This window comes from Mastigoproctus giganteus, chromosome 5, assembly GCF_048544385.1.
Source record: "Mastigoproctus giganteus isolate SK-2022 chromosome 5, ASM4854438v1, whole genome shotgun sequence".
NCBI classification, from domain to species: domain Eukaryota; kingdom Metazoa; phylum Arthropoda; class Arachnida; order Uropygi; family Thelyphonidae; genus Mastigoproctus; species Mastigoproctus giganteus.
Window position 1 is genome coordinate 156,618,097 of NC_143579.1, and position 17,274 is coordinate 156,635,370.

Genomic DNA, 17,274 nt, shown 5'->3' on the forward strand with positions numbered 1-17,274 from the left:
ACGACATTCCTCAATAGACCTTGATGATCTCATTAAGCAATTGCCGCTCTCTTTTTCTACTTCTAGGGGATTTCAATGGACATCATACTCTGTGGGATAGCGTTGATATCAATGGATAGGGTCGATCTACTGAGCGTATTCTCGAAGGCAATGACTTTGCCCTTTTCAATGTGGGACATAGTACCTTATTCCACATACCTACCCATACATTTACTCCGATTGATCTATATATATATATGCTCCACTTCTCTCCTTCCTGTTTGTACATGGGAGGTTGAAGACAACCTTTATGGTAGCGATCACTTCTCCGTGATATCCACACTTTGTAATGGGAGACCATGCCACCCGTTTAGGATACCACGGTGAAAGATGGTGTGCTGACTGGAATGCCTTCAAACATCTTTCATCGTTTAATATCGCCAAAGTGAGCAAAGAGCCGATTAATGACGCAGTGAATTACATCACAAAGTATTGTCTAGGCAGCGGTAATAGAAATTCCGAAGATATCGACCCGGTATTTCCAAAACCATGGTGGAATGCCGAATGCACATCATACATATATTAACAGCGTCATCCTAAGCGTGCCTCCAAGGCCGAGGCCCATTTGCACTAGTTCTCAAGGTCAAAAGACCATGTATACAGCCTTATGTATTCATAACCAGTTGAATAATAATTAAAATAAATAAATTAAAATAAACAAATGCACAACAACAAGAAAGGTTCAAAACAAGGTGTGAGGGATATTTCGTCGTTATCTCACCTCAGATCATCTAATCGCCTTCAAACGTGCACGCGCCACAGCCTGTTACATTAGACGTCAGAGTCAAAGAATCACGGATCCGCTTCGTCTTCCATCGCGGAGAATACGATCCCTAAGGTCGCCTGGGATAAAGTCCGGAAAACGAAGGACATATATTAGTCGCAAGCTACATCGATCCTGGAACATAATGGATGTGCAATTGTGAAGACTAAGGGAGACATTTGCTGAAGCATCTCCCTCCCTCTGAGTTTCTGGCGTTCAAACAAAAAGGTGAAAAACAGCATTTGAAGCTGTCCTCAAATAACTCTGAGGCATGCAATCAACTTTTCACACAGTTGTAACTGAAAACTGCACTATCTCAATCGCAGGCAAGTGCCGTCGAGCCAGATGACATCCATTATGAGATGATTAAACACCTTTCAGTTGAATCTGTGGATCAGTTGCTCATTCTGTACAACAGGATCTATCTTGAAGATCAATTTCCGGATTCCTGGCATAAGGCAATAGTACTTGCCTTCACTAAGTCAGAGAACGATCCTGAAATTTCGACCAATTACCTCCCAATTGCTCTGACAAGCTATCTGTGCAAAATCCTGGAAAGATGATCAATTTCCGCCTTACGTGGTATACTTGGAAGCAAATGACCTCCTTTCCAGAATTCAATGTGGCTTCTGCAAAAGCAGGTCAACACTCGACCATTTAATAAGATTGAAAACATCAATCCGAGGTGCTTTCCTCAAACGCGAGGAAAGCACCTCGCGATCTGGTGTCGATATTCTTTGGTATTGAAAAAGCGTATGACACGGCTTGGAAATTTGGAATTTAAAAGATATATATAACCTTGGTCTTAGGAGTCATAGAGCCCTTTTTATTAAAATTATTTTGTTAAATAGCACATTCCAAGTTCGTGTGGGGTTCTCTCTCTCTCTCTCTCTCTCTCTCTCTCTCTCTCTCTCTCTCTCGACCTTTCTGCCAAGAAGTCGTACCCGAAGGGTCAGTTTTTAGTGTTACGCCTTTTGCTATCAAAGTTAATTCCATTACTGAACAACTTCCTCCAACTGTAAACAGTGGCTTCTTCGTTGATGACTTTAGCATTTTTTTTTTGTCGTGCAACATAAGGGTTATCGGAAAGCAATTGCAAAACGCCGTTGACCATGTCAAGTCTTAGCCAATGAGTAATGTTTTCAGGTTCTCGTCTCAGAAGACCGTTTGCGTACACTTTTGTCGCAAACGGAACCTTCATCCTGAGCCAGAACTCAAACTTAGATAAAATATCATTCCAGTAGCACCCGAGTCAAATTCTTGGGGCTTATATTTGATAGTAAATTCACATTTTTACCGCACCCATCAACTACGGACAAAGTGCACAAGGGGGACTGAATCTCTTGCGTTCCATCTCCTCTAATAACCGGTGGAGCAGACCGTTCTATTTTACTGCGGTGATTAGACCCAATTCTCCATCAAGCGATCCGCACTGCAACGGAGCATTTAGAATATTCACTGTCCAGTGTTTGTATGTCGAAGCAAATGAACCACCTTTGTCGCTTCGACGAAAGCAATTGTCGCTCAAACATATTTTTAAACTGAAGCACCTGCCACACAACCCTAGGTGGACATCCGTTTTCCAATCACAATGGGAAAATCTCTATAACAGCTGTCAGACTGCTAACCGTCCCTTTGGTATTCGTGTCCAAGAGCTGCTCAGAGAACTTAACATCACGGTAGACAATGTTGCCCAGACACCAAGCAACCACTTCCACCCTGGCATGCCCACTTTCCATCAATCAACTTTTTTTTCCATCATTAAGGGGAGAAAGTCAGTCACGCCACCTTCTGTCTATCTACAACTCTGTGCTACCCATCGACCATCCTACTCTGATTTCCTGCCCGCCTTTACGGATGGTTCGAGGTCAGAGTTATCTTAGGATCAGCTGCGGTCTTCTACGCTGCACAATATCTAAGAAGATTCCCTTCGACTACAGTACATAAACAGCTGAGTTGTATGCCACAGAGCTAGATTTGTACCACATAAAAACTAATAATTATCAAAGTTGTATACGCAGATTCTTTAAGTGCATTGCAGGCTGTATTAATGATGAGATACGATCCTCATCTAGTCCTGTTCAGGGTTCACCAGATGTTGCATTCTCATACTGAATCTACATTTGACATCTGCTTCTGCTGAATCGCGAGCCACATTGGGATCAGGGGTTATGATCTGGTAGATACTGCAGCCAGATTAGCACAATCCAAAAGAAATAGCAGCTTGATGGTTCCATATACAGACTACAGGCAAGTGATATGAAACGTACTACATTCCCAATGGCAGCAATCATGGCATGGACAGGCCAATAACAAGTTGTATCAGAGTAAGCCTGTAATCCAAACATTGCAGTGTAGTCTGTGCAGGAACCATAGAGAAGTTGTTCTTGCTCGCCTCCGCATAGGACATGGCCATCTTTCACACTCTTTTCTGCTGAGGGCGGATGACCTTCCTATGTGCGAGGATTGCGATACCTTTTTAACAATTAAACATATTTTAACCGAATGTCCACATTTCAGACATGAATGGGGCATATAGTTCACAGCTTTTAACCATCTAACTGTCCCCTATACACTCAGTGATATACTATCTGACAACAACCACGTGTCGGTTCGTATTTCCTATTTCAAATTAATTCCCTTGTTTCCTTTTATTTAAAATATACCCCTTTTATTATGTATACTTTTAACTGTATTTATATATCACTTTTACTCTTATGATCATTTTATATTTTTATATATGACTTGCAAACTTTTATTGGACACAGTGACCAATTTTAATGGGTCACTAATCTTTAATTTTATTAATCTTTAATTATAATCTTTAAATGTTTATTTAATTCTGCGATCTGAGTGTTCAACAATGCTGAAGTCAAATGCAGAGCTTTGTTGAGAGTATCGAGCAAGCCAACCTAAGAAACTGAAGACGGAGGTAGCAATGAGTGCGAGAGAACGACAAAGACTATCGAGATTGCGTAAAGGACAAACAGAAAACCAAGAGTCTGATTTAGCAGTGGTTTCAACCAGTAATGCCGCTCCATCTAACAATGATGTACCCGAAGTGAGTATTAATTATGTACAATGGAACATTTCTGCAATTGAGGAGCAGATGAGTTTAAATGATCAAGTTCCTTTTATTTACACAGACTACTTACATAAGAACGCCCATCGAGAGTTTGAAAGGATATTTATGAAAAACGATTTCTGTTCTGTATGCTACATTTGCGATCATCCATGGTTCGAAAACGACACAAAGAAACCAGCTGCTAAAGATACACCATTGATGCACATTGCATTTCCCGACTTTGATGTCGACAGGATCTTGTGTGTAATAGCTGCAGAGGATCGCTTAAGAACAATACCATTCCAGCACCATCTAAGTCGAACGGCTTTGTCTACCCAGAACTTCCATCGCATTTACCGAAGTTGGATTTAGTGACAGAGAGCCTTAATTTTCCTCTCTTACCGTTCGTGCAAATAAGGCGCCTGGGACACACATACGGACAATATGGAATTCTGGGCCAAGTGCTCAATGTGCCTGTTCGTGCACTGTGCAAAGCACGTTTATACAATGATGACGATCATTGTATAAACGTGCATGTAAAGCGCAAGAAAATACACAAGTCCAGCAATTTGATCGGGTTAGTAAGAAAGCGAGTGGTTAAAGCGAGGCTTCAATATTTGGTCAACATGCCTCAATCGATTGTATTAAATCACGGTAGATCAGTCATCCTTTGGTGACGGTCACACGGAGATTAATTTGGCTAAAGAAGACAAAAGCGAAGCGGTTCCCATCGAGGAAAGTCTCATTGCGCAACAGCAAATGTTGTTGTGGAGCGAGGATAAATATCTTAGAATCGCCCCAGGAGAAACTAAAGAACCGTAGAGCATACTGTTTGACGAGCACACAGGAACTGCCCTATCCCAGCATTTATCTTGGACAATTCAGAACGTTTAGAGAGAATTTGTGCGACTCCATTCATGATGGCAACCAACGAACTTAGACGATCTGACGGACGCGGTGTTACACCATGTGATCTCCTTTACATAGCAAAGAATGAACTCAAGCTCATGAGTTGGAGTTTCCAATAGATAATATTACATTTGTCTAAGATTCTGGCTTATGGATCGAAATATTTTTGACATAAGCTTTTTAAGGTTGCGATATATATTTTTTTAAATACTCAGTTTCTTGCAACCGGTGTGTTAAATGTTGTTATTTGCTTCGAGCACTACGAACTTCTTTACGAAGGATGGTTAAATCTTGATTCCCACCAGGGGCAATATTTCGGTGTTATAATTTTCTTTTTAGTACGCTTACGAGTAGCCTTGATTAGAGAATCCTATATAAAGGAAGCAAGGTGAGTGGCAGAAAATGAAGTCAAAATATCAGTATGTTCTGGCGAAAAATCTTTAATAGTGGCCTCAAAATGTTCCCATTTCATATTCCTAATAGAAAGTATATGAGCTTGGGCAAAATAAAATGATTATTAAACAGTTTAGAGGTACCGTTGGGTTGAATTTGATTACCCTGTGATCACTCAGTCTCAAACCAACATGGTGTTTAAAAATACGAAGAGTACAACTTAAAACCCAGTTTTCTAAATTCGATGAACTTGTATTTGTTTTAAATGTAAAAGCGTTTCCTGTTTTATTTCTTCAAGTGAAAATCCAAAGTATAAATTCTTATTATATTGATATAATATCGTTCTTAGATGCTGTCTCAAGGATTACACCCTTTTTTTCTAGCTAGCCTTAAGAATTTAACTTTGACATTTTTAAAATTCTTCTTTTGAGTACTCTGAACGTGGGTACCTGTACGTGGTGAGAGGGCCTCCCAGTGACGCGGCTGATCCCCCAGATTAGCATCACTGGGATCCAACGCCGACATTCTAGGTTCCAGGCTAATAACATAGGAATCTGGGGTGTTTGCCATGCGCTGCGACTCGTGGAAATTCGGAAAGAGGGATCCTGGTGGTTGAGGGGGCCAGCTTCAACACACCACTTTTCCCCTGTTTCGACAAGACGGATGGTCCTGGATGGATCGGCCAGGATCAATCGGCTTGTGGGTTCGCCCGCGAGGGTCAACCCACTCAATGCCATGTCCTTACCCTCGTGGTCCGAGGGACAGGATTCAGCGCAACGGGTATAGTGTCTGGGTAGCCCTGGCGTCTCTCTCCCGAGCGCATTTATTGCTTGCCGAGTAGTGAGCGTCCCATTTGGGCACAGCGGTGTGTGGGGAGCCAGAATTGTGAACCAGAACAAATTCTTCATGAATACTGAAATTCTTTTCTTCTGTGGCCCCAAGCTGACAGCTAATTCTGCTATGACTGATCATTGCTCCTTGGCTGCCTGTAAAAAATTATCCACCTCCTCTGAGAAAACAACTTTTGTATTTGAAAGACGAGCTTGATATTTCACGTCCTCCTGTCATCAAATTGCTTGATCAATCACTTTCCACGGTCAGCTTCCTTAAAATTTTAGGTTACACGTCAAATCGCAAATGAAATTTTTAACGGCATGTTCTCCATGTTTATGAAAAAGTTAAGTATAATTCATGTTGCTATGAATTTCAAAACACTTCTGGGGCCATAATTAAAGAACTTTACTAAAATTTTTTATAAAGCGGTATTCTTGCCTATTTGTTCAACCCTGGAGCGTGATTTTGGTTCTGCAGTAAGATTGTCATCGGAAAGATGATTTTCTCTATACAAAGAAGCATGTTACACACACACACAATCTTTATTGCAACTAAATGAATACTGTACAATGTACATAGATTTAAGTGAAGTTGCAATTGTTCCGTCAAGGCCACGGACCTCGTATCAGAATTGATAATAGATAATGCACACTGCTGTATCTATTATGTTGACAAGACAATTACTTGTCTTGTCAGCTTGCCGAACCGATCCCACACCTGCTTTACAGGTGGTTAATGTATCTTGCTTACAGGAGACTCTACTTCTATATCCGACACGAAACTTCAGTTGGTAGTTCATATTCTGTCATTACCATTGATCCACTAAATATCTGGACCGAGCAAAAACGCTGCTGGAACCTATTATTTCAGCAATGGCAGATTGCTGGTCTGTTACATTGTTACCTCCAAATTCATTCCTTAAATTTTTATTTTACACTGTTCCGTGCAAAATGGTTTTCACCTAGTTTATTCTCAGGAACACGTAACTGGGAACATGTCCTATATCATTGTCCGTACCGCCAAGACCACCATCCGCTGGCTACTTCCTGCAATCTCTTCTCTCCTGGTCATGACGCTGCACTTCTACAATCCAAAGATGTCTTCGGCCAATTACAAATCTTGCGGATCAGCCTTTTCCAGATGACATGCACTACTGATGTCATCTGCTGCGTCTGTTCCTGCGCCTGAAATTAGCCCTCCTGTGACGCCCTCCACTGCATCTTACGATTACCACTGTTCATTGCCATTATATTAGCTGAGCTGGCTCTGAGCGCAATTTATATTTCTTCTTTGCCTCTTTTCTTTTTCTTCCTTTCTCTTTCTTTTGCTATCCTATCAAGCGTGATAGCCTATTAATTTTTGTTAGCCCTTTTGAGGACAGGTTTCTGTGGTCCATCTTCCCTTGGTGTACAGTGCATGAGCTGACTTTCCAGGTGTTTCCTTGTTGGTGGTGGCAAAGTGACCAGAACCAAAAAAAAAATAATAAATAATAATAAAGATAATAACAGACATACTGCACTAACATAGCATTATACATATTTGTAGAATCCTCTGACATCACAGTTCAACTAAGGAGGGGTTGAAGTAACGTTCTGGTGCTGCCCTACATAAGATACTATACATGCCAACCTATCCTCAAAAGGGAAACAAGAGTTGGGAATCTAGATTTGGGAAATCTCTTTATTTTTATTACTAATTTTTATATTTTTTATTTTTCTTATTTATTTTTATGTATATATTTATTTATTTTAATTTAGTTATTTATTTTATTAGTGGGAAGCAGATAGTTAAGGTTGAACATGTTAACTTCCCTATCATTACTGCCATCTATGAGCACATGTAAACTTTATTATTTTCTGTTAACTCGCCAAATCGGTATCGTTTCTACTTCTCTGGGTTGTTGTAAAATATACGTCTTGTGGCTAAACACAAACATCTGCAGAAACTGTGCCGAGATGTGAAATTTTAAGAATAATTTTCAAAATATACGTATAAATATTGACTGCAAATAGCCGATAATATTAGTGGGTGTAAAAATCATATTGGCCAACGATGGGAATCATTTTACTGTGTGAAACGGAAGACGGTACAAGAAATTTAACGAATGATGTAATCTGTGTTGCCTCTCATCGTCACCATAAACGTCCTTTCCTGTCGTGACTTGCAGATTTTAAACGTTTGTCGCTTATATATCACTGCGAATAAGTGTTTGTATGATAAGCAACTAAAAGAAAGCTGCACTATTCCGATTCGATATTATTGACATTCACTGGAACTAACCAGCAGTTTTATTCGCCGCAATGCTTTGGACTATAACGTGGTGCCTTTTCGTTATTCTTATTACTCTATGGGTAATGTGAGTAATCAATTTTTAAAATTCTTTTTGTTCATATACTGATATGGTATCGACTTAAACCTAATTTATTATACAACAATAATAATAATAAAAAAAATGGGCGCGATGGCGCAGCGGTTACGACACTAGATTACCAGCATGATTCGAACCCAGACCATTTTGCACAATGGAAAAGGTCTGGGTTCGAATCCCGCCGATAATGCGAGGAACTTTAATGGCCTTTTTTCACTCCTTGACTGAGTTAGTTGGTTTAAGGCGTATATAGCAAGGTGTTTTCGTCCAGCAAAACAGGCAAATCGATCAGAGAACACACGCAATTTATAGACACAAATACGGGTTTATGTAATCAATTACGGGTAACCCTAATATAATAATTTTTTAAAATACTGTAATTTGATCTCCACCAGAAGAGGAATCTCCGAGGAGATGCCCTTAGCCACTGTGCTTTTGTCCAGCATTCAACCAACTCAAGTACGGATATATCCTGAAGGAAGAACCTGGACACCCTCTCTCTCACCTAATGTAAATGGTTTAATCAAACTGTATGCGGCAACCTAGAATCAATTCCAATAGTTACTCCGGATCCTCGAAGAGTTCAGCATTGACATTAGGATGCAATTTAGCCTAAAAAATGGAAGACCAATGGATTACACCAGGGAAATCAAATCATCCGTAACTACCAGTTGAAGACCAGTGAAGACTGAAGCCATGACAGAGGAGAGGCCTACAAATATCTTGGGATGATGGAGGCTCACCATTTAGAATACCAGATCAAGACACACCGACTGACAAATACCATTAGATTCTAAGAAGCCTGCTCAAAGCAAAACTGAACGGCGGGAACACTGTTAAAGCCATAAACATCTTTGCAGTCCAGTGCTAAAATACTCCTTCGGGATCACAGAATAAACTAACACCGAGCTGGAAGATATTTTGAGAAAGACAAGGAGAGTAAAGGCCAAAAGTCACCAACACCATGAGAAGACAGCTGAGAGCCTGCCCATAGTTTGGAAATAAGGAGGAAGGGGATTGATAGACCTCATCTAGCAACAGAAGAAAGCGATTGAGAACATGAAGTTCACTTTCAGAAAACCACAGCGCCACTCTATCAGGCCATAATGAAGGTAGAGAAGCGTCATCCCACACTCAACCTAAGTGACAAGACCCTCTCGCCCAGACGGAAGCTAGAAAGATTGGGAAAGATGACACTCCACGGAAGACACTACAATGACTACAGATAAAATGGTTTCTAATGCATGGCTCACGAGTGGGGTGCTCTTTCCTGAGACTGAAGGATTCATGCTCTCCATCCAAGACCAGGTATTCAACTCCAGGAACTATAGAAAATGCATTGCCAAGGACCTCGTTGGGAACCCCGTGTGTCATCTGTCCGTAGGGACATACGATGATGCCACCTGCCCCCTGAAACTAGTACATTAGGGTCACCCGGAAAGTTATTTCATATAACCATGTGTATTGTGTCTGTAAAATTGCTTGTGTTCTCTGGTTGATTTGCCTGTTTTGCTGGACGAAACACCTCGTGTTCCGACGGGGAAACCTTGCTATCTACACCTGAGACCGACAAAGACGATACCACTGTGCTACCACGCAGACACCATGAACTACAGAAAATACATCGCCAAGGACCCCGGAGTAACAGATAACACATGTCGACAATGCCATAGTGTGCATAGTGTTAGGGTCGGGCGCCACCTGTGGTTTCCCACATCTGCGCCATATGTACACTGTGAAGAAATACAGAACACTGTAAATGCCAGAAAAAGTGTAGTGTGTTGAGTGTGTAGTTTTGTGTTGGGTTCTGTTGTGTGTCCTGGCATTTGGCCGCAGGGCCCCTGGTGGAACCCCACGTTGCCCGCACACACCACTAGGAGGTAGCCAGGCTGCCCATTATTCTCTGGCAGGTCTCCGTCAGGGTCGCCTGAGCTTCCTGAACGGAGACCAATTAAAAAAAAAAAAAATAATAATAATAAAAAAATAATAATAATAAAAAATAATAATAATAATAAACAATAAAAATAAAATAAAATAAAAAAGTAAATAAAAAAATAATAATAAAATATAAAAATAAAAAAAAATAATAATAACAAATAAATAAAAAAAAAAAAAAATCGATGATAATAAAAATAATAATAAAATAAATAAAAAATAAATAAATAAATAAAATAAAAAAATAATAATAAAAAAAATAATAATAAAAAAATAAATAAATAAAAATAAATAAAAAAAAAATAAAAAATAAAAAAAAAATAAATAAATAAAATAAAAAAATAATAAATAAAAAATAAAAAAAATAAATAAATAAATAATAAAAATAAATAAAAAATAAGGTAGAGTGCGGCAGTACAGGGTGTACGGAAGAAGATGGGGGATGAAAGTAAGAGTAAGGGGATGTAGGTAAGGGCATCCCGTAAATTGACAGTGGAGCATATGCCCCACCAGGAGAAAAGGGGGAGGGGTTAACTCCAGAAGGGTAGAAAAACCACTCAGCGAGAGTGCTGAGTGTGACTTATATTTTGCAGTGGAGTGGTCAAGACCACTGGAGCCTACAAAACCATATGAAAAGTTAGCAGGTAATCCTACTTTGGATGTTCCAGGGTTAGCAAGTCGATGCTGGTAAAACAGTCAAGTACAGATTTTGTACTTCAAGTTTGAGTAAGTCCTTTACAGGTTTCTACCCTGGCTTGAGTTGGTTGTAGAGTCCTGCGCCTAGAAAAGAGATTCTGTGCATACTCCGTTAATGATTTATAATATTGTTCTTCAGAAATTAGCAGGTGCTCCTGTCCTTGAGGTATGTGTTGTAGCCTGGTGTACAGTGTTCCTCGAAGATCGTTATAAATTGGGCAGTTATAAAGAAGATGGTCCCAATCTTCAATTTCTCCACATGTACAGTAGGGATTATTGATGATTCCCAAGGTAGTCAACTTATGATTTATAGAGCCGTGTCCAGTTATAATATATGTACAGTAGAGGCCAGGAGAGAACCAAGGCGGCGGCTTTGGATAAACTAGTTTGACATCCGGGATGAATTTCTTAGTTATCAGACCCTTGTCCGTCTCCTCCCATCTTGTCTGCCAGATTTGTAGTAGCATGGCAGCTAGTTTTTTCTTTTCTTGCTTGCAGTCAGTGCGGGTGTCGATGGTATGTCCAAAGATGGTAGCTGGGATTCCCCGCGACAGGCAGTAGTGCAATCCTCGACGGATAACCTCCAAGTCAAGGGGGAGGACACCTGCAAGAACCTGTAGGGCCGGAGAACTTACTGTGCAACAGGCCCTTGTAATGGCAAGCAGTATACTTCGCTGAATTGTTTCCAGTTTGCATTTATTGCGAACAATTATTGCTCTATGGTACCAAATCCCGGATCCGTATGTAATAACAGGGAGGAATATAGTGTTATACAGGAGTTTGAGTGTTCTCCGGTTCAGACCCCAGTGACACCTGCTTACTCGGACGATTAAGGCTGCATAACTTCTGATTTTTACTTGAAGGTATGAGAGGTGCGGGAAGAAGGAGAGCTTTGAATCCAGGATGATACCCAGGTGTTTTAGGGAAGTTACCAGCTTGATGGTTTTTCCTTGTACCTTGATCTGAGGTGGCCTTGATATTTGTAGGGTGCCTTTGAGAAGTATGGATTGTGTCTTCTGTGGAGAAATCCGGAGCTTGTGTAGAGTTGCCCAGTCCTGTAAGATCTGTAGTGCCTGATTTCCAGCGGCCTCGAGAGCTGCTCTGGTGTCCGCTGCGATGGAGATGGTAATATCATCTGCGAATGCTTGGATAGTAACAGGGCCCAGATCCAGACCAAGTAACTCATCAAGGACGATGTTCCAGAGGAACGGGCCGAGGACCGAACCCTGTGGGCAGCCTCTGTAGATAGATTTGGTGAGCTTCTGGTATGGTGAGGAGATGGTGATCTTTCTGTTGGAAAGGTAACTTTCTATACACCTGTATAAGTTGGCTGGTATGCGTGCCAATCTTAGCCTGCGAAGAATGCTTGGCCACCAGAGCATGTCAAAGGCCCCGGCAAAGTCAATGGTTATGAGGAGAAAGTACTTGTAATTAGTGTTGGCTGCAGCTTGGGTTATTTGGTAGAGAGCATCCTCTGTGCAACGTCCTGGGCGAAATCCATACTGTGAATTGGATTGTAGGCCAGCTTCTGTGTAGTGTGTTAGGAGTCTGGTATGGAGGAGGCGTTCAAGTAGTTTGCTCAATGTGGACAAGAGGGCAATGGGTCGGTATGAGTTAGGCTGTTCTGGAGGCTTCGATGGATTTTTCAGTATTAACTTTAATTCAGCTATTTTCCAGCTTTCTGGGAAGGATCCCTGGGTTAGGCATTTATTGAACAGGTTAAGCAGAAATTGGGGATTTATCTGGGCGACCTTTTTTAGTATTTCTGGTTCAATGCGATCTAGTCCTGGGGATTTTTTATCCTTCATTTTGCCAAGGGCTTGCTGCAGTTCTTCAGTGTTAAATTCTTCCTCCACAGAGTCAATGTGGTAATTGTCGTTATCTAGGCAAATTTGCTGCTGTTGTGTTGTGAGATGATCGGCGTCGCTGATAAAGAGAGTATCCAAGATATTCATCATGGATTGCTCCCATGACGTTGTCATGATTCCTTGTGGTGTTATTGTGGAATGGACTACTTCTCCTCTTGGCAATTTGTTGGTAGTAACTCGGTACACCACTCCCCAAGGGTCCGAGTTACCAGTGGTGGTAACCAGCCGCTCCCATGTAGTTCTTTTTCGCTGCCTGATCATGGAAGTGTATTGGTTCCTGGTCCTCTTGTAGTCTTCACGAAGGGCTTCTACATCAGTAGCTGGCCAAGAGGTGCGAGCTCTCTGAAAAGCTTTCCTCTTGTTATGAACAGTCCAGCGTAGACGTTCGAGTTCCTGAGACCACCATGGTACAGCACTTGGAAGAGGTTTTTTCTTGGGCATAGATTGATTGCAGGAGAGGGTGATGATGTTAGTTACAAGCTGTTGATGCTGCTCGGGATTCAGGGAGAGGATATCAGAAGGGTGATCCATGATTGTTGACTGGAGAGAAGTGGTGAACAGCTCCCAATTAGCTTTGCTGATGGCATAGCGGTTGATATCGTAGTGCGGAGTAGGAGTTGATTCTATATTTCTTGTGAGGCTGTATGTAATTGCTCTATGGTCGGAGGTGGTCCAGGCTTCATTTACCTGCCACCCCGACACCTTACTTGAGATTGATCTTGTAGCAATTGTTATGTCTATTGTAGACTCCCACATAGTACTGGAGAATGTTGGGAGGTTATTGGGCCTGTTTATTATATTAAATGGTGAGGTGGCTAGAAAGTCTTCCAAAAGCCGCCCATTATGGCAACCAGGTCGGTCAGCTGTGAGGCTGTGCCAAGCAGGAGAACGGCAGTTAACATCTGCCCCCAGGATGATTTTAGCGTTAGGTAGAGTAGTGGTAACAGTTCTTAGGTAGTCAATAGCTGGGCCGATGTTTTGACTGGGTCTACAATAGAGTGATATTAAATAGAAGGCACCTAAGGGGCCAATTACATGGGCACACACTGCCCAACCTGTGCAGAGAGAAGAGATTTTGGTGACCATTATGTTTGGATTCCGGATGACTATGGCAGCCCAGGGAGTATCTTCTTCTGCTTGAATTATTTTATATGTGAGAGGATAGCCTCTAACTTTCTTGGAGTGGGTGTATGGTTCTTGCAGTAGTAATATATCAATGTTTTCTTCATCTGCCTTTTTTCTTATTTCCGCTGCTACTGCACGTGCTCGCTGAGCATTAAGTTGTATAAATTTAATAACACTGTTATTGAATAGCTTAGGCCTCGCTACCATAGTCGGTCTTCAGTTGTTGGTTTCGCTTTGCCTTGATGTAAATAGGACATTTGTTGTCCCTGATTGAATGGGATGCATCCAGTTTTACTGCTTTGCAGTTTGCGCACGTCGGAGCAGATGATTTGTTTGGGCAGCTGCTATAATGATGCCCTTTTTGGGAACAATGCCCACAGGTAGGATCCGTCTGTGTGCATGTGTGGGTGGTGTGCCCAAAACGACAGCATCTGAAGCATTTAGGAACAGCCACATGTTCCTTGAAGCGGTGGCTGCTCCAACCAATAAAGATCCTGTCTTGAAGTTTTAGCTGGTTCCACGCTTGTGGAGAGAGATCCACTACCCAATTGCAAAGGTTGGGAGACTTTGACTTGGTGCAGTATTTTGGTTTTATGTGCTCCTTGTCTCTTTTTTCTTGGGTCGAGTCTCGAATGTTCCTGTGTAAAATTTCGTCAGCGATGCTGTCTTGAGTAATTTCCCGGTCCAAGTCAAAAATAAGAATTGATGGACCTTTCTTCTTGGGGTATTCTGCTGTTAGACTGTCGACAATGCCACCTGTGCTCAGAACCAATCCAACACAGCACAACAGGTTGCAGAGTGATCGCCCAGACGAAGTACACTCATAGACACCACCAGGTCGCCAGGATAGTACATCGAAGCTAGCTTGAAAACACCAGCTGAACAAAAAGTTTACCGTATTACAAGAACGAGCTTCAGGCCGTACTACAGACTCCTATTCAGAAAGTAAACTGGGACTGTACCATAATAACGAAATGGCTACTTACCTGATCGAGAAAGAGGTGCCCAATATCAGCAACCTCAAGAATACATAAGAGGAAAAAATCAGAAAGTATTAAGACCTAAGACAAGAAGTCAAAGAAATGTGGCATATGGAACAAAAACGGCCATCCCGATGACCGTGTCAATAACCGGCATAATACCGAAGAATTATGGTATTATGGCCTCCCAGAGAACATTTTAGATGGAACTCCAGTAAGCAGCAATCCTGACCACCTGCAGAATAGTGAGTGAGTTTCTCGACCAATAACAATAATAGTAATTGGATACAATCACCCCCCTCCCCCATGTGCTTGGTACCAGTACTCGTCACTGGGTAGGAAAAATCCCATAAAGGAGTAACTTTATTTTTTTATAATAATAATAATTACCTGAAATATATACTATCCGCAAAGCCATTTACTGTGCAACTGTAGCAGCCCCCAGGACAGGAGGAACAGAAACCAGAGAGCAAAACGGAAAGACGGGGAACCAGCGGCCTGGGAATGGAGAAGAGCTAAGAGTAAAGATAGGCAAACTGACCCAGTACTAACGTGGTCACGGAATTAAGAAGCTGATCGGAAAAGTCAAGACCATCTTGAAAAAAGAGAATATCCACAGCAAACCGGAAACTTATGGTCGGAGAATTGAAAAATACGTGGAACCCATCAAGCAGAAACTTCTCTCTCATCAAGAGATTTTGCCGATACAGGGAGAGAGTGCCAGGAGGAAAACTCCACGGCAGACACTAAATCTCCAATCAAGACCACGTAGATAAGTTAGCTTCGAACGCATGGATCATGAGCGGGAGTTTCTTATACAAGACTGAACGATTCATGCTCGCCATCCGAGACCAGGTAATTAACACCTGGAACTTCAGAAAATACATCGCCAAGGACTCCGTAGGGAACCCCCGATATGTGTGATTTGTCCGTAGGCACAGATGAGTCATGTTTATGATGCCACCTGTACCCTGCAAACAATCCATCACAACACTGCGGAGTGCAGGGTTATCACCCAGAAGGCGTACACTTATAGACATGACCAAGTGGCCTAAAATATATCACATGAAATTAAGGCAGCGAATTGACACAGGTAAAGAATTGTAGTTTGCTCCAACACAATCATTGCATTACCAAAGTTTACAGCTCTCACGCTGGAAAAAATTATGAGGGATGACTCATGGAGAGGAACCCTACTCATTTCTCTTTAGATTAACTAACTGTTGAAGAGGACTTTGGAAATTCATTTAGTCGACGGGAATTGAACCACACCTCTCGAGTGGCAGACCGGCGATGTATTAGGCTATAAGAAACTGGAATATATTTGATATTATTATAGTGTTTAAATGAGACGTTTTCTTCGCGGGCGATATTTATCAATAAATAAACAATTGTGCACCACGATAATTTATACCCTACGATAAATAATTTAAAAAAAAATGAGCATCACCTTACCAGTTCTTGTTTGACAATCACACGTACTGGGAAGGTTGCTTCCTAATAGCGGGCCAAGCCAAAAGGAGGTGAGCCAGAAATATACGTGTACTCTTCTTAGTGAACGAAAATGCAGCACCCTAATTAGGAGCCCAAGTCTTGTGAGTGCTAGCAAGTAACTCTCATGGCTGTAAAACATCCAGATGAAATATGTTGCCCTATTGCAGGAGCAGTTGGTCCAGATTTTCGTTTCATTGGTCCAGATTTCCTTGAAAGGAAATCTGGACCAATCTTTCCTAGTGACAGGGGAAGAGAGACATGTATAGTATCTTATGTAGGACGGCACCAGAACGAAAGTTCAACTCCGTAGGGGAAGAGAGAGAGCGCACACCCGGAACTCAACCAAATAGAGTATACCTGGAATGATTTAGGCGGAGAGGTGAGTTGAGATTCATATCAAGCCCCGCCTCCATCTCAGAAACCTCACTGAGCTTGCATCAGCCCTTATTCAAGAATGAGAAGTCATTCGTCCAGCATTGATTAGTCTTTCTCAGCATAAATAGCCAGTATGCAACGCGGGCTATTTATGCTGGGAAAAAGACTTTGGAGTTCGTCCACCTTATTAGGGTATACAGTAGTTCAATGAACTATTCACGTGCCATTTTGGGCTGCCTATAAATTAATTTGCATAATGAAATTTCAAATGAAACTTTTAGTCTTTCTGCATTATTAAAACATTAAAACAAATGCCTCCCTATCTTTTTGTCATGATCTAACGTAGATTTTTTAAGTGCCAAAACAACTAAGGCTATGAGGCGACAGTTTATGTCTGTAAGTTGTGTGTATTCTTTGGTTAATGAAGCAAC

At 41.5% G+C, this 17,274-nt stretch overlaps 1 protein-coding gene across 1 annotated transcript in view; it reads left to right on the forward strand.

Moving 5' to 3' along the window:
* Nucleotides 1-328: 328 nt before the first annotated feature.
* The window catches only part of LOC150085783 (cytochrome P450 3A6-like), a 75,754-nt gene continuing 58,808 nt past the window's right edge, over nucleotides 329-17,274 (forward strand). Inside the window, exon 1 of the mRNA XM_090374691.1 lies at nucleotides 329-468. Within this exon, the coding sequence (XP_090230817.1) occupies nucleotides 329-468 (140 nt within the window). The remainder of the gene's footprint in view (nucleotides 469-17,274) is intronic.